Source organism: Muntiacus reevesi, chromosome 14 (genome assembly GCF_963930625.1).
Source record: "Muntiacus reevesi chromosome 14, mMunRee1.1, whole genome shotgun sequence".
In the NCBI taxonomy this organism is placed as follows: domain Eukaryota; kingdom Metazoa; phylum Chordata; class Mammalia; order Artiodactyla; family Cervidae; genus Muntiacus; species Muntiacus reevesi.
Genome location: NC_089262.1, coordinates 39,748,022 through 39,772,757, shown reverse-complemented (window position 1 = coordinate 39,772,757; position 24,736 = coordinate 39,748,022). Strand labels below are relative to the sequence as shown.

Here is a 24,736-nt window from a genome sequence, read left to right as displayed (position 1 = left end):
TACTTATCTCCTCACTTTGTTGATTCCAGATCTTCTCAATAAAGTGATGAAATGAAGGTTTTCTGTTTCTGGAAAGAATGATTTGTTTGACTTTGGGAATGATGGTATAATGCAAAGTGTTGTCACTGATACAGTGCAGATTTATTCTATGTGGTGAGATTTTGAAATTAGGTTGAATGTCATGTCTTGGTGTGTTTATAATGGCTTCTTTGAGTGCATCTTAAAGTGATAAAAATGTTTTCTGGAAGTAATATGCAGTGAAATCAGCTAAGTTTGTTTAAATTCTAAAATTTTCAGTTCAATAAATGTTACTCAACTATATGCAAAGATAAAAATACATATAAAATACTGGAAACAAAATGAAAAACAAACCATAGCCCTTCTGTACACGAGCACGTTTATGAAGAGGATAGACAAAGTCAATTATGCCTCTTCATGTGCCTTGTGTTCAGTAGTGTCTGACTCTTTGGACCTCATGGACTATAACCTGCCAGGCTCCTCTGTCTATGGGATTTTCCAGGCAGTTATACTGGAGTGGGTTGTCATTTACTTCTCCAGGGGATCTTCCCCACATAGGGATCAAACCTATCTCCTGTGTCTCCTGCATTGCAGGCAGTTCCTTACCCGCTGAGCCATCCAGCGGGGAACCCCATGATAAGTGCTAAAATAAAGCTTAAGGGTGCTGTGAAACGCATAATGGTTTTCCAATACAATTCCAAGGGGCCCAGGGAAGATTATTTAGGGGAAGTAAGCCTATGCTGAGACCAAGTTTGTAAGGGAGTTAAAATTGTAGAGAAGATGAAAACAAAGGCAAGAAATTCACAGGCCATCACGGCCACTCTAAAGCTGTTTGTTTAAATGGTGAAATAATGAACTATTTTAAAGAAATTAAAAAAAATAGTGGTGCAAATGTGATTCATGGTAAACACTATTGTTTTTATTTTTGAGCTCATTCTATATGCATGGATATGTCATTTGGAAATTTTCGTTTCTGTTTGCTAATATTACAGATTAGCCCCGTGTTCACTTTTCATTATTAATAAAGAAGTCTATTAGAAAGAATACTGCTCTACATAATTAAGTATAGTAAAAAGCCACTTTGTTTTTCTAGCTTATATTTTTATATAAATATAAATTCTTTTCTTTGAGCAAAGAAAAATATATTTTGCTGAAAAATATAATTAAGGTTTCTACACATTCTAATTTATAACTTGTTTCCTGTCTTTAGGGAAATCTATATATATAGTATTATATATAAAATGTTTTATATATATTATAGATATAAAAATCTAAAATGTAATCAAAGGAATGCATCACAAACCGTTTCTATTATTGTGTCCTAGTTTCAGTAAAGATGATATGAGAGATTTAAGGACAAGTTTATATAATAAATTTAAAAGATTATAAATTAAGACAAACAATAAAGAACAAGAAATATTTTTAAGTGCAAATTACATTATCTTTATCTGAAAGAATGTTGATTCCATTTAGAATTAAACAGAATCATACTTTGCAGTAAATTCTGGTGTGTATATTTTATAATATCATTACAATTCTGTCACAGTGGAAAATATATTTTTTTAATCTTTCGTAGTGACAAATAGAACATGAATTCTCTGTCAGAAATACATCATCTGCTTTAATTGCCAGGAAGATAAGTCTTTTTCTATTAACTTCAATGAATAAATGTCTAAAATATTTTTATAGATCATGATGAACAATTTGACAGACCTTAGGGTTTGTACTTTTTAATTTTAATACTTCAAAGAGTGAATAAATTCTTTCTCAACCTAGGTTTCAACTTTAAAAAAGTGTACATTAGCCAAAATGTGTTAATATGCTTTTCCCTTATGCAATTTACTACCTGACTAAGTAAGATATATACATATCAGTGTAAGGGCACTGTAAGAAATTTAACTAGAAGATTATATTAATTAAAACTCTTTTAGACAAAATATAAATCCCCAAATTTCTCTGTTATTCTGGATGATGAGGATGTCAAAGATAAACAGATATATTTCAAATGAAAGACAAAAAATACATATGCAGACACATCTCTTGGAGTATTTTGAAAATAAAAGCCAGTTGCAGAGTCAGAGAAGTTCATCTTAGTGATAAGAAAATCATTTAAGGCAGTGGGAATACTAATTCTTGATTTTTATAATTGTGATGGTCAAGGTATTTATTCTCTGTGGCTACCAGAAATTGCAAAACAATGTTGAGAAAAAAGAACAAAACTGAAGGTGTTATGCTCACTGATCAGACAAAGTTACAGGAATCAAAACAGCATGGTGCTGGCACAAGAAACAGACACCTAGATGAATAGAACAGAATAGAAAGCCCAGAATTAAATCCATGCCCTCAGAGTCAATTAAACTATACCAAAGGAGGCAAGAGTAAACAATAAAGAGAAAATAGCCTCTTCAATATGTAGTGCTGGGAAATCTGGACATCTACATGTAATTGAATGAGATTAGAACATTCTCTAACATCATATACAAAAATAAGCTTAAAATGGTTAACCACTTAAATTTAAGACCTGAAACCATAAAACCCCTAGAAGAGAATATAGACAGATTACTCTTTGACATAAGTCTGAGCAATAATTTTTTGAATCTATCTCTTAGTTAAAGCAAAATAAATAAAAGCAAAAATAACCAAAGGGAACCTAAGTAAACTTAAAAGCTTTTGTACAGCAAAGGAAACCATCAACAAAATGAAAAGGCAATATAATGAATGGGAGAAAATATTTAAAAATTATATGACTGATAAGGGGTTGATATCCAAGATATATAAACAACTCATATAACTCAATATACAAAAAGCAAACAATATATTAAAACATGGACAGCAGAATTGAATAGACAGTTTTCCAGAGAAGACATACAGTGGTCAACAGGTACATGAAAAGATGCTCAACACTATTAATCATCATCAGAGAGGAGCACTGTTTATAATAGCCAAGGCATGGAAAAAAATCTATGTCCATCATTAGATGCATGGAAAAAGTTGTGGTGTGTGTGTGTGTATATACACATATATATGATGGAATATTACTCAGTCATAGAATTAAATTATGCCATTTGCAACAGAATGGATGGGCGGCCTAGAGAGCATTGTGCTTAGTGAAATGTCAGATAGAGAAAGACAAATAGTCCATTGTTACTTATATGTAGAATCTAAAAAGGTGCCCAGATGAATGTGTATAAAAAAAAGAAACAGACTCAAATATAGAGAGCAGATATAACTCAACAAAAATATTTTAAAAATAAAATAGAGAAGATGTGACCTATAAGAGGGGCTTTTGCAGGGGCTGAATGAAAGAAGTTAACTAGGGAAATGAATTTTCATTAAAGGGCAACCATAATAACAATAAAATCTATTAATGAGGCTAGAATAAGTAGTATTATAGAGTAGATGTCTTGAAAACCAAGGGAATAGAAAGTTCCAGAAAGACAAAAATCAAAAGTGTAAAAAGCAATAGAGATGTTAAAGGAAATTATGGACTGCAAAGCATAAATTGGTTATAACAGAGGTTATTGATGTAGACTGCATCAGGAAAAGGTGATGGGCCCAAAAACTAGACTACAGGATAAGGCAGTGAGTGGAAAATTCAGTTCCGTTTAGGTGCTCAGTCCTGTCCGACTCTGCAATCCCATGGACTGCAGCACGGCAGGCTTCTGTGTCCATCACCAACTCCCTGAGCTTGCTCAAACTCATGTCCATAGAGTTGGTGATGCCATCCAACCAAATAAGGAAGTATAAATAGTCAATATGAGCAGAGTTTTTCATAGGTTTGTGAGAGGAAAAGAAAGAATGATATCCAGATGAGAATTTGAGTGAAGTTCTTTCCAATTTTATTTTTGTTGTTATTTCTCTTTAATTTTATTTTTTGAAGGATGACTGAAACATAAATAGGTTTATAACCTAAACTGCAGAAATTCTTCAAATTAAGGGAAAAAAATAGAAGAGGATATCACATGGGATTAAATTTCCTTTGTTTCCCCCCACCTTTTCCCCCCCACAACCCCTGCCAAATGGTGGTTGACCTGGGGCTTGGGTAGCATAAAATCTGAAGTCTTGACACACACCTGGAATTCTCCAGGCAAAAAAATAGCCATTCCTTTCTCCAGGGGACCTTCCCAACCTAAGAACTGAAGCTGGGTCTGGTGCATTGCAGGTGGAATTTTTACTCTCTGAAGCACCAGGGAAGCCCTCAAGAAGAATTAAATGGTGAAAAAGCCAGCTAAGGGCCAGGGAAGCTATCTAGAAAGCAGTTACTCCCACCCAATCAAGAATTATATAGGTTCAGAATATAAATAAAGCAGAAGGAATGGGAAAAGAGAATAAATCCACTGGTTGCTGACTAATTGAATGATTATGAGTCTCTAAGCATCTTTTCCAGTCTTTTTGAAACAGTGAACTCCCTGAGTGTGTGAAGCTGGTCTCTGGTCCTGCCACACTTGGAAGTGTCTGGGTCTTATGTTCCTCTTAGATGCTAAGTCCTCTTCTCTCTGAATTTTTGACATTGAGTCTACTTTCAAATTTATCTAACACTTATCTATTCTTTCTCCAATTTCTCTATTACTCTAGCAATGACAGTTTTACTCTGTGTTAACTTCTGACCTTGCAAGTCTTGTGAACTTCGCTAGTCCAGAGTTTGGACCTGAACTTGTTTCCTAGGTTCTGTGGTTTCCTAGGACACAAGTCTGTTTGACCATAAAATTCAAATATTTTTGTATATACTTAAAAACACACATATTACACACTAATGCATACCATTCAGTTAAAGCTAGATTTACTACATACAGTAATGATTTCAGGATGAATTCCCACTGATAATATGATAGTCAAATCTTTCAAGATGTATGATTTTTTAAATATATATTTAACTTGCTTTTTTAAATTTACTAAATGAATGTGACTTTTCTGATTTGCAGGTTAACAGTAAAACTAATACCTCCTCATCCTACTCAGCTTGGGCTGCTAAAACAAAATGCCATAGACTGAGTCACTTAAACAAGGCATATATTTCTCATACTTCCAGAGGTTAGGAAGTCCAAGATCAAAATGCAGGCAGATTTGAAGTCCAGTGAAGGTCCCCTTCCTTGTTTCCAGATGTTAGCCTTCTTGCTGTATCCTTGTATGGCACAGAGAGAAAGCAAGCTCTCTGGTCTCTTGATATAAGAACACCCATGTGTTCATAAGGACTCTACCCTCACAGTAATTAACTCCCAAAGGTTCCATTTCCAAATACTATCACATCCAGGGGTAGTGCTTCAAAGTAGATTTTGGGAGGACATAGTCCATTCCAAAGCATTTCGTTTGAAAGCATGGTTACGTGTAAATTTGGTTGATGGGTAACCAAGGAAGAGCTTTGTGGTACTGACTGCATCCATGGGAATCTTGATGATGCTTTTGTCTTACTTCAGGATAAAAATGCTCCTATATAAGCTTCTGTTCCTCTCAGCTAAGAAATGCTTTCTAGATATTTTCATTTAAATTTAATTCTAGGATTTGTCTCATTGAAACAGGGCCCTTGAATATATACCTATATCCTTTAGAAAATGCTGATTTTTCTTTTCTTTTTCAGATTATTTTTTAAAAATTGGAGGATAATTGCTTTGCAAAGTTGTGTTGTTTTCTGCCATGAAACAACATGAAATCAGCCTTAAGTATACAGATGTCCCCTCCCTCTTGACCCTTCCCCCTATCCCCTGCACCATTCCTCCCCTCCAAGCTTGTCACAGAGCACCAGGTTGAGCTACCTGTATCATAAAACTTGCCACTAGCTATCTACCTTATATATGGTAATGTATATATTTCAGTGCGATTCTCCCTCAATTTGTCTCACTCTCTCCTTCCCCCTCTGTGTCCACAAGTCTGCTCTCTACATCTGCATCTCTATTAGGAAATTCTGATTCTTTGTGAAGAACATTAGGAAAAGGGGTTACAGAAATGTAAAAACAGAGGTAGACATATTACATCTTTTCACTCTTGTTAGTCTAAAATGAAAATGCATGTTTTTGTTTCTAAATAAACTACTAAGCATAATACAAAAATTTTCTATAAACTCTCATACTACATAAACACACCAAGTGAATCCAATAAAGTGGAGTCCAGAATCGATGCTGATTTTAGCAGAAAACATGACAGTGATTTGTGAGTTTCAATGCTGGGTGAAAGCCCAGATAATAATGATAGTAACCTTTTGGACTCTTCCATTTAGAATTTATCAGAAATACTGAATTCTGTTGAATTTAACTTGTGCCAACTCAGTAGGAATACATCCACATCTGCAATTTTTTAGAGTGAATTTTGGCTCAGTCTAGTTGACTGTTATAGGATTAGCCCATTAGCTCAAATTCATAATGATTCTGGACTGCCTTAAAATACAGTGGAATTGATGTTGTTGGATCCAGTATCACAGGTGAACAATATTTTTGGTTAATTCAAAACAGTCTCAAAAACTCAAAATAGTCTGTACCATCATAAAGAGAATATTGACAATCCTGCAATATTTTAAAAATTCTTCTAACATATCATGCATTCAAAACACAGAAACAAAGTTCTTCTGTTTAAGAGCACTTATTATATAACATATGAAAATGACCATGAAAGTAATTAAACTGTTTTCACACATTTATTATGTGGAATCAAAATTTGGTTAATCACTATTTTATTTTACACCCTCTTTATGCGGACCAATATTGCATTATTGACACTCAAGCAACAAAAGATCATAGATTTGACTTAGTTTTACAAAATTAATAGGAAAATAAACCACTAGACCATTCAGGTAGGACCTAAATCAAATCTCTTAGGATTATAGGGTGGAAATGACAAATAGATTAAAGGAATTAGATCTGATAGACAGAGTGCCTGAACTATGGACAGAAGTTCGTGACATTGTACAGGAGGCAGTGACCAAGGCCATTCCCAAGAAAAAGAAATGCAAAAAGGCAAAATGGTTGTCTGAGGAGGCCTTACAAATAGCTGAGAAAAGAAGAGAAGCTGAAGGCAAAGGAGAAAAGGAAAGATATACCCATTTGAATACAGAGTTCCAAAGAATAGCCAGGAGAGATAAGAAAGCCTTCCTCAGTGATCAATGCAAAGAAATAGAGGAAAACAACAGAATGAGAAAGACTAGAGATCGCTTTAAGAAAATTAGAGATGCCTTTCTCTGATAATGAGTGATGTTGAGCATCTTTTCATGTGTTTGTTAGCCATCTGTATGTCTTCTTTGGAGAAATGTCTGTTTAGTTCTTTGGCCCATTTTTTGACTGTGTCATTTATTTTTCTGGAATTGAGCTGTAGGAGTTGCTTTTATATTTTTGAGATTAATCCTTTGTCTGTTGCTTTGTTTGCTATTATTTCCTCCCAATCTGAGGGCTGTCTTTTCACCTTGCTTATAGTTTCCTTTCTTGTGCAAAAGCTGTTAAGTTTCATTAGGTCTCATTTGTTTATGTTTGCTTTTATTTCCAATATTCTGGGAGGTGGGTTATAGAGGATCCTGCTGTGATTTATGTCAGAGAGTGTTTTGCCTATGTTCTCCTCTAGGAGTTTTATAGTTTCTGGTCTTACATTTAGATCTTTAATCCATTTTGAGTTTATTTTTGTGTATGGTGTTAGAAAGTGTTCTAGTTTCATTCTTTTACAAGTGGTTGACCAGTTTTCCCAACACCACTTGTTAAAGAGGTTGTCTTTTTTCCATTGTATATTCTTGCCTCCTTTGTCGAAGATAAGGTGTCCATAGGTTCATGGATTTATCTCTGGGCTTTCTATTCTGTTCCATTGATCTATATTTCTGTCTTTGTGCCAGTACCATACTGTCTTGATGACTGTGGCTTTGTAGTAGAGTCTGAAGTCAGGCAGGTTGATTCCTTCAGTTCCATTCTTCTTTCTCAAGATTACTTTGGCTATTCGAGGTTTTTAGTATTTCCATACAAATGCCAAGGGAACATTTCTTGCAAAGATGGGCACAATAAAGGACAGACATGGTATGGACCTAACAGAAGCAGAAGGTATTTGGAAGAGGTGGCAAGAATACACAGAAGAACTATACAATAAAGATCTTCATGACCCATATAACCACGATGGTGTGATCACTCACCTAGAGCCAGATATCCTGGAATGTGAAGTCAACTGGGCCTTAGGAAACATCACTATAAACAAAGCTAGTGGAGGTGATGGAATTCCAGCTGAGTTATTTCAAATCCTGAAAGATAATGCTGTGAAAGTTCTGCATGTAAAATGCCAGCAAATATGGAAAAATCAGCAGTAGCCACAGGATTGGAAAAGGTCAGTTTTCATTCCAATCCAAAGAAAGGCAATGCCAAAGAATGTTCAAACTACTGCACAATTGCATTCATCTAACAGACTAGCCAAGTAATACTCAAAATTCTTCAAGCCAGGCTTTAACAGTACGTGAACCATGAACTTCCAGATGTTCAAGCTGGATTTTTAAAAAGCAGAGGAACCAGAGAACAAATTGCCAACATCCTTTGGATCATTGAAAAAGAGCATTCCAGAAAAATATCTACTTCTGTTTGATTGACTATGCCAAAGCCTTTGACTATGTGGGTCACAATAAACTGTGGAAAATTCTTGAACAGATGGGAATACCAGACCACCTGACCTGCTTCCTGAGAAATCTGTATGCAGGTCAAGAAGCAACAGTTAGAACTGGACGTGGAACAACAGACTGGTTCCACATCAGGAAAGGAGTATGTCAAAGCTGTATATCATCACCCTGCTTATTTAACATCTTTGCAGAGTATATCACGAGAAATGCTGGACTGCATGAAGCTCAAGCTGGAATCCAGTTTGTTGGGAGAAATATCAATAACCTCAGATATGCAGATGACACCACCGTAATGGTAGCAAGTGAAGAACTAAAGAGCCTCTTGATGAAAGAGAAAGAGGAGAATGAAAAAGTCGGCTTAAAACTCATCATTAAGAAAACTAAGATCATGGCATCTGGTCCCATCAGTTCATGGCAAATAGATGGGAAAACAATGGAAACAGTGAGAGACTATTTTTTTGAGCTCCAAAATCACTACAGACAGTGACTACAGCTATGAAATTAAAAGATACTTGAAGCCATGAATTTGAAAGACGTTTGCTCCTTGGAAGAAAAGCTATGACCAACCTAGACAGCATATTAAAAAGCAGAGACATACTTTGCCAACAAAGGTCCATCTAGTCCAAGCTATGGTTTTTCCAGTAGTCATGTATGGGTATAAGAGTTGAACTATAAAGGAAGGTGAGTACTGAAGAATTGATGCTTTTGAACTGTGGTTTTGGAGGAGACTCTTGAGAGTCCCTTGGACAGCAAGAATATCCAACCAGTCCATCCTAAAGGAGATTAGTCCTTGGTGTTCATTGGAAGTACTGATGCTGAAGCTGACTCTCCAGTATTTTGGCCACCTAATGTGAAGAACTGAATCATTGGGTTCCCTGATGCTGGTAAAGATTGAAGGTGGGAGGACATAGAGACGATAGAGGATGAGATGGTTGGATGGCATCACTGACTCAATGGACATGAATTTGAGTAAAGTCCAGAAGTTGGTAATGGACAGAGTCCATGGGGTTGCAAGAAGGTGGACATTACTGAGTGACTGAAGTGAGCTGGACTTAACTGAAACATCAGCCTGAAATCATTCAGATGTTTTAAAATGATACAAATCATTTTTGAATAACACCTATATTGCAGTCTTTGTGTGCTATTTATTTTATATAGACCTGAAACTGAATTAATGTTAACATGTGGTAAATTTCACTCATCTATTCTGTAATTCAATATGTTTATTTTAATTAAGAGTGTGCCAAAGCATTTGAGATACTAAGACATTTGAGATTCTAAGATATAACCCTTCCCATCAAATTTCCCTTTTAATAGAGACAGGGGTATGTTTAAATATGATAATCAGAAGTAAATGATGTGGAGGCTGAGAAAGGGATACATGAGTCTTGAGAAGTAAGCTGTGACCAGATCATAAAGGACTGTATATGCTACACTTAGGACTTTAGCCTTTAAGTCAAATTTATTGCAGGATGGTTGAAGATTTCTAACCAGGAAAGTGATGGCATCATATTTTTGTTTCAGAAAAATATTCTGGTTGCAATGTACAGGAGGGCAAATCTAAAGAGTTGGAAATAATTTAAGAAGATTTTAAATAACCCATGTGAAAGAGGAAGACTATAAATTAAGGAATTTGTAATTTAAGAACTTCTAAGGGGAGACTTAAAGAACATAGTAACCAGTTGAATGTAGAAGGTGAGGAAACAGTAAATCTGGCATAACTGTGATAGAAAGCTACTTTGAAGCTGTATATGTATTAGTTCCTACAGAGAATGCACCTGGAATGTGGACGGTAGGAGATATCATTTTGGACATCTTCAGAATAACTGGGTGATGAGTTTTAAAATTAAGAGTGCTATCTTGAGTAGAGGTCAAGGAATGGATTCCCCTAATTATAACCAATAGATGAAGTTATGGACACACAAGCATTCCTCAGAGAGAATGTGTGGAGTGGAAACTTATAGTAATTTCAATTATGGCTCAGCAGGTAAAGAATCTGCCTGAAATGCAGGAGGACACAGGAGACATGAGTTCGATCCCTGGGTCCGGAAGATCCCCTGGAGGAGGAAATCGCAACCCACTCTAGTATTCTTGCCTGGAAAATCCCATGGACAGAGGAACCTGGTGGGTTACAGTCCAAAGGGTCACAAAGAGTTGGACATGACATAGCCACTAAACATACAAGCACACAGTGAGAGAATGGAATGTGTAGCTTAATGACATTGAATACAATTGATCAGATAAATGGGAGTAAACAAGGAGTAGTAAGGAACATTGCATTCTCAAAATTAGAGAAAACAGAGTGTCAAGAAGGAGAAGATATAACCTAGTGAATATGAAGTGAAGTTAAGCAAATGAGATTTGGAAGTTTTTTAATGCATTGCGACAACAATCTACGCCAATTTTACCTTGAATGTTTTTGGTTGCCAGACAGGTGACGTGCGTGTGCGTGCTTTCATTCAGTAATGTCTGCCACTTTGTGGTCCTCTGAACTGTAGCCTGCCAGGCTGCTCTGTCCATGGGGATTTCCCAGGCAAAAATAGTGGAATGTGTTACCATTTCCTACGCTAGGGGATCTTCCTGACTGAGGGATCCAACCTTCATTTCTTGCGTCTCCTGCATTGACAGGTGAATTATTTACCTCTGTGTCAACTACAAAGTGTTTATAAGTTGAATATAAGGATAAAAAGTAAAGAATGTGTTAACATGTTTTTATTGTATTTGAGAAGTAGATATTATAAAAGAGACTATAGTTGCAATGTACAATTTTTAAAATACTTGTAGGAGACACTTAAACATTCTTAAATGTTGATGAAGATAAATGTAGATAAGAATCTATGAAGGAAGAGAGGGGATAATTAATGAAGCATATTTACTGAGCATATGGTAAAATAAGAAAGATAGAAAAAAGAGAGAGAGAAAGAGACATACCATACTGTAAAACAAGAAGTAGAATGGATGTCACATGTTTTAAAATGACAATATTTCTCAGTAAAATTGGAAGTTAAATATTTTCTTGTGATGAGAAGAACAGGCATGATATCGTAGACTTCGGGAGACTTGGTAAAGTTTGAGAATCAGACATGTGTGGTCTAGAACATGCCAATATCACTAAACAACCTTGACAACCTTGTTGATATTAAAACCATGAGCTAGCTATACATTTGGGGACTTCTCTCTATCATATATAGAAGCTCATATACAAGAGTGATCTTGTGGACAGTCATTTAATTTTGAAACAGTGTATTACCATGAGAGCAGAGTGAAGGAGAAGAGAATTGACTATTTGGATAAGACATTGGTTGAAATAATATATTTTTGTGTCAGACTGGATAATGATGGAAGTGATGATGAACAGGTAGAGAATGAAAGAAAATAGAACTTTTCCAAGACTGCTTATCTCAAACAATTGAAAGAAAGTTCAGTGAGAGTAATACAGTGAGGGGAAAAAACTAGATAGAAAAATGTCATTAGAAAAGTAAATTTTGGTAATTAAAGCTTGAATGAAGGACAAGCTACAATGATGAAAATGTCTGTATGGACATTGATTGTGTAACCAGGATGTGACAAAGGTTGAGAGATATTCTGGAATTACTGGGTACAAAGTTAAAAATGAATTTGTATATCAATTTATTTCATTACAAGTACATGATGATTCTCTTCAAATAAAAATCTCCGTTGTGTCATATACACACACACAAAAATTGGAAAAATATATAATAATCCTAAAGTTCCCATGTAGTAAAATGAGCCACTTATTTCTAAACTGGCAACCCCTTCCTTATTTCTTCCCTCTGTCCCTCCTTCTCTCCATCCTTTCCACCTTTCCTTCCTTCCTCCCTACCATCCATCCTTCTTTTCCTTCCTTTTTTCCTCTCTTATTCACTTCCTTCTACTTTGTAAACATGTATTAAATTTTTGCTTTGTGAATACAGCCCTTGACCTCTAGGGCCTCACAGTCTAGTGAGGACACAAATATATAAACACATAATTATAGTCAAGTGTTAAACAACTTCAAGAGTTGTGGACTAGATCCTGTGGGAGGAAACTCTTAATTCTTTTCCTGGAGAGATCAAACAAGTCTTTCCTGAGGAAGTGATGATTGAGCCAAGTTTTGAAGTATGAATATGTTCATCAGTCAGAAAAGGGATAGAATGAAAAAAACTATACCAGGAGAGAATATTATGTCAAGGGATGCAATCATGTTGTGGAAAGTGTGCATGCATACTAAGTCACTTCAGTCATGTTCCAACTACTCATGACCATATGGACTATAGCCCTCCAGGCTCTTCTGTCCAAGGGTTTCTCCAAGCGAGAATACTGAAGTGGGTTGCCATGTCCTCCTCTTGGGGATCTTCCTGACACAAGGATAGAACCTGTGTCCCTTACATCTACTGCCTTGATAGGTAGGTTCTTTACCACTAGTGCCAGTACTACTGTAATATTTTTGTCTGCCCAAAGCATGGAATACTTTCAGAGGAAGGATAAAAGATGACAGTGAATGGTAGACAGAGGGCAGATCATAAGGAACCTTTAGAGTTTGAACATCATGAAGCTTCTCTGGATTTCTTGCAAAAGTTCAAGCAGGGAACTTCTATGATCAAGTTCGAACAATAAAATGCTAAGTCTAGATACCAAGTAGACTATATTTTCAAAGACAATGAGACTAAAGTTGGCGATATGAGGTAAGTAATATTGAAAAAAACAATGAGAAACACAAATTCAATCAATTACAACAAAGCCTAACATGATTTCGTGAGTGGAAGAGGGACTTGACAAAGTGATTCTAAGTATATGTTTAAATATAAGTGTGTGAAATATGAATTATTTACAAGGATACTTATTGATAGATGGCAACTTAGGCTGAAAAATATGCTACAAAGATAAACTAGTCAGTAATTTTTTGGCATTTGATTAGATTGAGAGATCATTAGAATAAGTCAGTCAATCCAAAAAGAATATGCAATTATGACTTGGTTTGTGTAAATTCTTTTATCTGGAGTAGGAAATGGCAACCCACTCCAGTATTCTTGCCTGGGAAATCACATGGATAGAGGAGCCTGTTGGCTGCAGATCAAGGGGTCACAAAAGATTCAGATACAATTTAGTGACTGAAACAAGTTATTTTATATTAGAGGTTTACAGAAAGACAAATTGTAAAATAAAGAATTCTGATTCCAGAAGATAGATAAGACACATAGCTGGGCCTTCTGCCTGTCTTAAACTCCAACACAATTGAAGAATCAAAATGAAAAAAAGAAATGCATGTATAACACAGAATGGAACAAGAGCCGAAGACTCTTACTGAGAAGAGAAAATACTCAAAGATTTTAAAAGATTGAAAACCAAAGGGAGCAGAATGAGAGATGGCACAAGGAGAGAAAATAGCATTCTGGAATGTGCTGCAAAAGAGTCTGCAAAGGACATGAGAGCCAGTCTGTACTGTGAAATCTTTGAGACACTTATTGTTGGAGTTATAAAGCATAATGCAGAATGTAATTGAGCAGTAGGGCTATCACAAGAAGGATGCTTCATTTAAGGCCTAACCCATCTCTCACAATGTGCACACCCCCCCCCCCCCCACACACACACACATGTAAAGAATTGGGGAAGTTTTCATTTATCCTCATTAAAAAATGATCATCTTTTCACTCAAGAGATTAAACTTATAATTGGAGAAAGATACAGTTTCACTAGACTAGAAGGAATGGAGTCAAGTCTTCAAATAAAGTGAAGGAAGTGCTTTTCAATCTACAATTCTATACCCAGACAAGCTATTCTCAACAGAGTAAGAGAGAAAGATACTCACCCATGTGCTTACTGACCTTACCACATTCCCACCCCAAATAAAGGTATGTGCTCAGTTACTCAGTCATGGCTGACTCTTTGTAACCCCATGAACTGTTGCCCACCAGGCTCCTCAGTCCATGGAATTTTCCAGGCGAGAATACTGGAGTGGGTTGCCATTTCCTTCTCCAAATAAATGTAAAAACTGAGATTAAGTATGAATACTGGAAGATGCATTAAGGGAAACAATAATAATAATATTATTATAATTAAAGGAAACAATAATTCAGCAGGTCTAGAGAAAAATGAGTCCTTCTTAAAACAGGTGGGAGAAGTCCGGGTGGTGGGGGGGACAAAACAGGTGTGTGTGAATGTGTGGTGGAGGTGATTGATGAGCAACAGAGAATCCTGAGCTTAGCCTAGTTTTCTGCATAGGGCCATTATTTGATAGGTGGTTTTTGGGTTATAAGAAAAATTAAATTTATACAAAAATAGCTTATTGCTTTTAAGGTTATTTCCACATATATTGGGCTTTCCTGGTGGCTCAATGGTAAAGAATTGGCCTGCAGTGCAGGAAATAGGGGAGACATGGGTTTGATCCCTGATCTGGGAAGATCCCCTGGAGGAGGGCATGGCAACCTACTCCAGTATTCTTGCCTGGAATATTCCATGGACAGATGAGCCTGGTGGGCTGTAATCCATAAGATGGCAAAAAGTCAGACACGACTGAAGTGACTAAGCATGACACATATATCAATTTATGTGATTCTTACAATAAATCTGATACTTAAATATTTTCAACACTTCATGTTGTCTACCAGATATCATGATGTACTATCCTGTAAATTGAAGAAGCATTATAATGCATATTTAGTTCTGAAAGTTGTCCAACTGCTTAATATGAAATCATGCTATTTTCCAATAGATCAAATCTTACTCAAATGTTTCTTGTAGTTGCTAACAACTTTGCCAGCTCTTGTTTATTTTTAGTTTTAGTTTCTGAGAATTGTCTGGTGATCCAGTGGTTAGCACTCAGCACTTCCACCACAGGGGTGACTAAGTTCGACTGAGTTCGATTCAGGGAACTAAGATCCCACAAGCCACGTAGCATGACCAAAAATAATAATAAAGTTTTAGTTTCTTTTTAGGAAGTTGCAGTAATAATATATCTTTCTTATTTATTGTGTTTTTGCTTAGTTGCTTGGTTGTGTCCAACATTTTGCAACCCCATGGACTCTAGCCTGCCAGGCTTCTCTGTCCATGGAGTTTCTCAAGCAAGAAATGTGGAGTGGGTTGCTATTTCCTTTTCCAGAGGATATTCCTACCCCAGGAGTCAAATGCACATCTCCTGCAGCTCCTGCATTGGCAGGAGGATTCTTTACCACTGGGAAGATAAGCCACAAGGGAAGCCCCTTCTCACTTATTAGGTTTCATCAAATGGCACAAGGTGTGGTTTATTCACTAAGATTCATAGTTCTATTTTATTGGCTTCATGCCACAAATCATGTATTTAGTGATTTTTTTCCAAGACATTTGCCAAGACAGTGAACCAGCACCACTTTCTTTTCCACATCATCACTGACACAAATCCACTCAAATAAATTAGTAATTTGAACTTAGCTGGCTCATCTAATTACCTAGATGACATACCAATGCATGATGTAACTGATGGCCACTATTAAAATATTATGAAGAAGCATTATTTTCAACTTAACAATTTTTTTTTCCCCCAGAAGCTAGCTTCCCTTTATGTTGCTTCCCCTGTTGACTTCTGGCAAATGGGGCTATGTGCTGGTTGCACATGAACTCTCTAGACTATGATTGATGAATAGAGGCTGCAGATGTCGAGAAGCACATTATGCAATTTACCTAAATATAATGGCTTCTACCTTGTCTTATTTTACCGTATATTTGTTACCATTAGTTTTATGATACTTTATTTGTTTAATCAACAAAGTACTTACATAAGATAGTATTTTACCTCTGCCTTCTCTTTGATGTGATGTGTGTGTGTCTCTGTGTGTGTGTGTATGTGTGAGATGTTGACTTTCCTGTGTGTTTCACTTTTTAAAAAATTGTACTTTTTAATTTGTAAAGTAAAAGTTTGTGGAATTTTGCATGTACTATGTATTTCAGAACTCTTTGACCCCATTTTTTAGTGGAAAAGTAAAGGCAAATTTTTAGAAACTGATTAATGCAGAACTTCAGTCTTATGAAGTTATGCATTTGCCCAATAGACAAGTTCTTTAAGTCCTTTACTTGGGAAAACTTTTGGCTAGTAAGTGTAATTTGATTTCATATTAACTTTATTATTTAATAAAATAATTGCTCAAAGATTTGAAAAGCATATATTATATACCAAGCAATTTAACATTCCATGCAAATGTACATGACAAATTTTAAAGATTTTTTTTATCACACTATGAACACTACATTTTCAATATTTTAAGCCAAAAAAGTTGTTTGAGATGCCAAACACTCATCATCACTTGTGAATTTAACAAATTTCATGATTGTGAGGCCAAAAATATTGAAGTAGATTCTTTCTTACAGAATGTATAGAAGATGGAAGCTATAACAATATATAATATTATTTGGGAGTATAATTAATATGTTAGCAAGAGACCACTGAAATATATTATGAATTTTATACATGTCAGGTGGACAATTTAATAGAATTTATGTAACTGGGGATTAATACAAAAATTCTTTCTGGATAATAAATGAGTAGAATGGAAAAATATGTCACCTCCTTACTTCGTAATTTTTAAGCATTTCAGTAGCTGTTTATTGACTATGTAATATTTATAGAATAACTATCTATGGGGAAACAGCTTACTGAGTATATAAAATGAGTTGGAACATCCCTTGCTTCATTTGCTTATATTGTTAAGTTACCAGAGATTGTACGCTGAAGTGGTCTTCTCTGTTTTAAGTGTGTTCCTTATTTAGATGAATATTAAAACACAAATTATTGATTTGAAGCCTTCAAAATAAAGCATTTGTTCTTATCAGTATTAGGTACATTTCTCTATCTCTTTGTATGGTATATTTTTACCCTTCAAAAAACATAAATTCATGCGATGGATTTTGTATGCTGAGGAAATGAGCTACATGGTAATAAAAAGTAGAATACTTTTAACTGTAGCTCAAAATGCAGAGATAAGTGCATTTGTACTTATTGAAGCATGTAAGATACTACGAGTTTGGTAAGACAGACAAAAAAGAGAGAGCAAACAAAAGATTGATGAGAAATTATAAAAAAATATATGGGATTGTTACTAGCATTATGTTAGTTTTTAAATGAAGTATTCCCTAAACCTCTCCCAAAAACACAATGTTAGGGAAATATCATTTAAATTAATTCACAAGAGCTATGCAGACTTGATAGAATATTCCAATTAGTCTGACTTTTTTCACCTTCATTCTCTACACATAAAAAGACACATACACACACTTACATAGCCACTTAATGATTTTCTTGATTTTTGTTATACCCATATACTTACTAGACAATAAAAAGGGATTATTAAAATTTTTATTAAAAATAACTATAAATCTTTAATTTTACAGGAAAAAAGTTCAGAAGAATATTAAACATATTTCATTAAATCAATATCTTAGTGCTAACTTCATGAAAATAAGTCCTGACTTAATGAAATAAAGGTATATTAAGCAAAAGACAACCTTCACACAACCATCATTAAAATAAGGTTTAAAGGTCCATCATACAATATGTGTTTGTTTTTATTTTCTTCATCTATGTATTTTAGTAGTTGCACAATTTGTATATATTGTCTACATTTACAGTCATTTGAAATTTGTAAAAGAGGAATAATGATCTTAAATTGTTTAATTTTAATTAATTTCATTTTTTTTCTATAGTACTAATCCATTCAACTCTCTTCTTAATAGGGTCATTTTCAATATTCATTCGTAATTTTATTTTCCCAATGTGTAAGCTACTTCTTATTAAAGTAAATTATGCAAATGGGGATTATGCTTGCTCTTTCATTTCTCTAGGGCCCTGTCCAATAATTAGATGTTCTGTTACACTATGCAGTCCTCATGTAAGTTAACAAGAGGTACCATTTTTTCCTAAGGAGTTTTAAAATGTGAAGATTTGGGTATATTCAATTAACAAAATGTAACCCATCATAAGCATTTTTGTTTCTGACCTATTTCCATTTGTGAGATTATATTGAGTTTAAATTCCAAGGAAAATGAGCGATCTTAGAAGAAATGCTTCATCTCAGTTAGGTACTCATTAACACTGACCCAATTATGCAAATTCATTGTTAGATGAGTAACCTCTGTGGGAGAAAAAAAAAATTTTTGCTGAGCAAAACTCTGTACCACTAGACATTGTGCTTCCATTTTCAAGGTTTGTACTTTCATGGTTTACACTGTAACTGTTTCTTTGTTTCCTACCAAAATCATCAAAGAATTCATATTATTATATTACTTTCCCCATATTTTCTTCATAATTCATAATCTCTGCTCTTTCTCTGGCTAGCAAGCTTAACAAAGAACAATTTTTTCATGAAGAAATACTTTTTCTAAATTTTGGGCTATAAGGAATTAAAATTCTGTGTAAAAATATGTACAATAGGAAATGGCTGATATATTTTACAGTATCAAAGAAATGAAACAAATTTCTACAATCTAGTCAAGATAAGACTTCGACAGTGATAGTCAAGTTTACCTCAGTCAAGATAAAACATAGCTAGGAAACATGACAATTTTTTTACAACAGCAATGACTAAAATTTATTTCTTTTTCATTATATATAATGAGAAACATATATATATATATGTGTGTGTGTATATATATATATATTTGTTAAATCTTCCCTGGTGGCTCAGATGGTAAAGTGTCTGTCTGTGATGAGGGAGACCCGGGTTTGATCCCTGGATAGGGAAGATACCCTGGAGAAGGAATGGCAACCCACTCCAGTACTGTTGCCTAGAAAATTCCACGGACAGAAAAACCTGATAGACTATAGTCCATGGGGTCGCAAAGAGTCGGACACGACTGAGCGACTTCACTATATTTGTTAAAGAACTACATGGATATGATCAAAATAAGACATGCAGAGTCAGCTGTGTATTTTTAGTGATAATGACTGATGACTAATACAGTCTATTCCATAACTATACTTCTCTAAGTATGTAGTTGTTCTGACTATATAAGTACTATTTAGTTCACTGTGAAGTTGTGTGGTAAGAGATAACCTTCTCTGTAGCTTCAATGATAGGATATTTGTACAACTTAAAAAGAATGCTTAAATAGATGCACATACTTTTTTAAAGTTTCAATTCCACATGTAGGGAAATGGAGTTAGCTTTAAATATCTCTAAGTTCCCCTAATATGTAGGGAGGAGGGAGAGGGAAGAAGTACCGTGTAGCTATGACAAATATGTCCTTCAGGAAATCAGATTTTGCACCAGGTGGTGATTTGCATGTGTAGCTATGGAAAGAAAACCAGTTTATCCACTCCAGAGCAGGCCAGATCTCTTTCTGTCTCAAAGTTTCAGTGAAGAGACTCTTTTGAGAAGGTGAGCCAAGAAGGTTAAAAAGGAAAAAGAAAAAAAAGTAGGAAAGTACCTGGGAAGTGAAGATTCATTTTCAATTTAAAACATTTTTGAGATGAGAAATTTTATTATTTCTAAATATGTGGAGTATAATCAATGTAGAAGTTAGCAATTCTGAAGAAAGCATAATCTAGTAATTATAGTAATTTGATATTCCTGAGACATCCAAGAGGATTTGCAGTTGACTATTATTACAGATGTATTTGCTTTTAAATTTTAATTTTTACATTAATTCATTTTTTTCAGTGCTTTACAAAAAATGTCCACTCATAGATTAAGAGCTCTGAACTAATTATTTAGGTTCCTGAAGAAGAAAAGAAGGTCAGATTAATATCAAAAGACACATCTTTAGATACTAGGAAAAAGTCAGTAAGAAAAGCTGTGGATATATGTCTGTTGGAAAGCATGAGGGATCAGAGGTGAGGGAACTGAAGCATAAGAATGTGTCCCCTTTGGAAAGGTAATATTTAAGCTGAAATTCAGCAGCATGGTCATGGTCTTTGGGAACCTAAGAAAAGAGGGGAAAAAATAGGATATTTTGGTGGTAAGAGGGAAAAACATAGGTGCTAAGAATAAAGAAGTGCATAACCATAGTTGAAGTCTTCAAATAGGGTAACTATCCTCTAAAAAATATTAAACAGAATCTACAGTTTCCTACCCAGTAATTTTCATTGGCTTAGGTTTAGAAAGTGGCCATTTTGATTATTCAGAAATTGACATTTTGCAGAAAAAAGACAGTGGAAAAACACAGCCTTTAATAAATGGAGATGTGTGGAGAGTAGACTGAGGGGTTGTTAAGATGCTAGAAATGAGGGAAAGATACAGGTGGAGCAGCTAGATAGAGTGGGCACTGAAGAGAAGGCATTTGTTTTTTTTTTTTTTTTGCTATGCCTAGACAAATAACCATCTGAAAGTGGCGAAGGAGACCTGAGAAAATGAGGGCCTTGTCATCAAAATCTAAGGCTTATGGAGTGTGAAAGAGCTGAATCAGCTCTATTTAGAAAGTTATCAGAGGAGCTGAGTTTTTAAGGAGATGATGAGGTGCAGTCATACATCTCAGGAAAAGTAGAGTAGGAGAGGAAGAATTCTATAATGAGGCTGAGGTATGAGAGAATTCATGGGCAGTGTAGGAGTTTGGATGTAACAGTGGAAAGAAGAAAGCACCACCCCCCCAAACACTCAAGAGCATGAGGATCTGATAATAGGTATGGGAAACTGAGGAGTAGGTAACTGCATTTTGACTATGGATACAGACCAATAAAGATGAGAGGCCAATTGGTTGACTCTTCTGAAGATTATGGGCTGGCCATTCAAATAAGTTCCTGGTTAGAGTAGGAACTGATAAAATTACTCCAATGACTGTAGTCATTGTCAGAGTTCAAAAAGATGTCTGTGAAGCATACTTTTCTCACATATACCAGATGAAACCTTCTGCACTTTGCCTAAAGTATGGTAGGCTAATCTGGATAACTTTCAAGGTAAGAATTACCAAAGGTGCAAAAGGACTCCTAAAATTCTTATTTTACCATTGACTAGGACTAGCACATATTGAATTCTGGATATATGTTAGGTGGAAAATGAACTGAGTAGCTAATTATTTGTGTTCCTATATTCTGTGTCAACATGACATAGAAATACTCCCATCTTAAAAGACATGACAGGTTATGCAAGTACAAATATATAAAGATAAACCAAAGAACCTGACCTTATTTTAATACCTTAAAAGTAAGAATGTTCTGTGTCAAGAGAGCCTCTTCTGGCCCATTAGATTTTCTTAATGTTACAATAGTAAGAATTCTGAAAGCATATTTGAAACCTTCAATTGGTAACTGAGATCATAGAAACAACCTAACCTCTAAATGATTCCCATCTGTGAAACCAAAAAGAACAGATCAGTATATTCCATGAGAAGTCTTGAATTACTCTAGATGATTTTTTGGTTAAGTAACCATTGTAAAGTAAACCAAATACTTGAGGATAGGTTAAGGCTCACTGATTTCATAGATGATTATTAGATTGAGAGGACCTTGAATTTAACTTATCAAGTATGAATGTGGAAGCACTGTGGAATTACTCTGCTAATTTATGGATATATTCATATAGCACAGTCTAGGATTTGACCTTTTTAAGAGCAGGGTGGATTATGCATTGCTCCTGGGGAAAATATTACAAAAAATTGTACTTCTGGTGACAATTATGCAAATATTAGGGCAGGATTTGGTATTCTGAATCAACTTATCTTAATCAAATATTCTTCCAGCTATTCTCTCTAGACTTATTAGACTCCAACTGGACAGAATTCTAGAACTATAATATTATAAAAAAGAATTCAGTAAGTATTTGTAACCAGCTCATTCCTCACCTTGAAGTCATATGAACAACATAATGTTCTGATCTGGGCAAATGTAAAGCACAGTAGCCTTCCACTGACTTATTTTGTAGTTTGGTTTGGTGAAAATAAAATTAAAGCACTACTTTTAAAACGTATTTTGATTACTTTTTATTCCGCTGACTCATAAGTACCACTTAAAACGTATTGCTAGTGGGTCAGAATGGTCTTTCTGTTAGCTACAACCCTGGAAATCAAATCAATTTCAAATTCAGATTACTTGGATGGTAGCAAATTATGAATTTTTAAAAAAATTTCCTGTCTTAAAAGACAAAAACAAAACCTTTACACTCTCAAAGTCACAGGTTACTTTTGCTGTTACTATTAACTCTGCAAAATTCTCATTCATTCATTTAACAATTCACTGAGTATCATCTGTAGTGTTGTTTTTGTGTTTTCTGGCTTTCATGCAGTGGCACCAAGAATAGATTTAGATAGGAATTTATCACTTTAGAATGTCTACCTCATAGATGGAAGAAAACTGAAAATATTAACCAGTGATATTAGCCACTTGATCAAGAAGTTGAATAAAGTTTGCACTGAGACTTACCCTACAAGCTGTTCTCTGCTTAGTCACTCAGTCGTGTCCTACTCTTTGCGACCTCATGGACTGTAGCCCGCCAGACTCCTCTGTCCATCGGGATTCTCCAGGAAAGTACACTGGAGTGGGTTGCCATGCCCTTCTCCAGGGTATCTCCCCAACTCAGGGATTGAACCCAGGTCTCTCTCATTGCAGGCAGATTCGTTACTGCCTGAGTCACCAGGGAAGACCCTTAGACAATAAGAAGTTGTGGCTTGGTTTAAAGTAGACCAGGTGCTTCCTTCTTCGGTTAGCATGACTGTCTGCAGATATGTGCTCCATGAGGAAGCAGTCTTCTCATTGCAAATCTTCTGTGAGCAAGGCTTTACCAGGGCCATTAATAATCTACCATGATTCAGCTATCCCACTTGTGGGTATTTATCCAAAGAATATGAAAAACACTAATCTTAAAAGATATATGCACCGTATGTTCAAGCAATATTATTTATAATAAACGGGACGTGGAAACACCCTAAGTGCCCCTCCACGGATGAATGGATGAAAAGGATGTGGTTTACAAATACAGTAGAATACTACTCAACTATAAAAAAGTTAAATTCTTACCATTTGCAACAACATGGATGGACCTTCAGGGTCCTATGCCAAGTGAAATAAGTCAGATGAAGCAAGATTAACATCATGTTATTTCACTACTATGTGGAACATAAAAATAAATAAATAAACAAAAAATAACAAAATAAATGGACAAACAAAGCAGACACATAGATACAGAGAAGAGTAGTAACCAAAGGAGAGAAAGTAACCAAAAAGGAAATAGCAGGGGATGGGCAAAATGGGTAAAGGGGATAAATGTTATGGTGATGGATAGAAACCAAATTTGGGGGCTAGGCATGCTATAATGTATACAGAAGTAGACATATAATGTCATATATATGAAACCTATGTTACTAGCCAGTGTTATCTCAATAAAAAATAAATATTAAATAAATAATTATCTCAGCAACTGTTCACACCTGAAGTTTATGCTTGCTGAGGTGTATTAATTATAAGAGCTCAACAGACAATCCAATTGGGCCCAGCCAACTACACACAGTCCAGTATACATCAAAAGTAATACTGCATACATTATGGTGGTTTTTTTCATCAGATCGATAAATCAGGATGGAGCTACATGGATTTGACTATTTGTAATTAGCCTCTGATATTAGCTGGTGTCAAAATAGCCAAATTTCTGTGTTTCTTCCCATGTTATGTTTTGAGATAGCTCCAAAAAGTGAGATCACTTTAGAACACACAATGTTAAAGGTCCAAAAGGGAGACAGTTTATGAAATTGACTCTGTGAGCACTATATAATAGAGTTAGTGTATAAATCTAGCGCAGATAGTCTACTGACCTTGGTAGTATTCTTAATGTTTAAAACATTGATTATAAGAATTGATTTTATTTTGGTCAACAGATTTTCCACATGACCTATGATCTTGCCAGCGCTGTGGTGAGAATTTTTAACCTCATTGGCATGATGCTGCTCCTTTGCCACTGGGACGGCTGTCTTCAGTTCCTGGTACCACTGCTGCAGGACTTCCCACCAGATTGCTGGGTATCTCTAAATGAGATGGTTGTAAGTAATTCATATTACTTTACACTGTGTTTTCTACATTTTGCCAAAAAAGTTCTAAATATTTATGTTAGAATGATCTAATTATCCTCCTTAACTGGTAAGAGAAAATTTTGCTTCTGTGGATATAAAATCAGATGTTATGTTCCTGTTTCTACAACTATATTTTATTTACAGGAAGGTGGTGGTGGTGTATATGTTATAGCATCTATTTTTAGATCTTAC

The 24,736-nt window shown here is 35.2% G+C and overlaps 1 protein-coding gene across 1 annotated transcript in view; it reads left to right on the top strand.

Moving 5' to 3' along the window:
• HCN1 (hyperpolarization activated cyclic nucleotide gated potassium channel 1) overlaps positions 1 to 24,736 on the top strand; it is a 442,779-nt gene that overhangs the window by 215,735 nt on the left and 202,308 nt on the right. Inside the window, exon 3 of the mRNA XM_065905565.1 lies at positions 24,353 to 24,514. Within this exon, the coding sequence (XP_065761637.1) occupies positions 24,353 to 24,514 (162 nt within the window). The remainder of the gene's footprint in view (positions 1 to 24,352; positions 24,515 to 24,736) is intronic.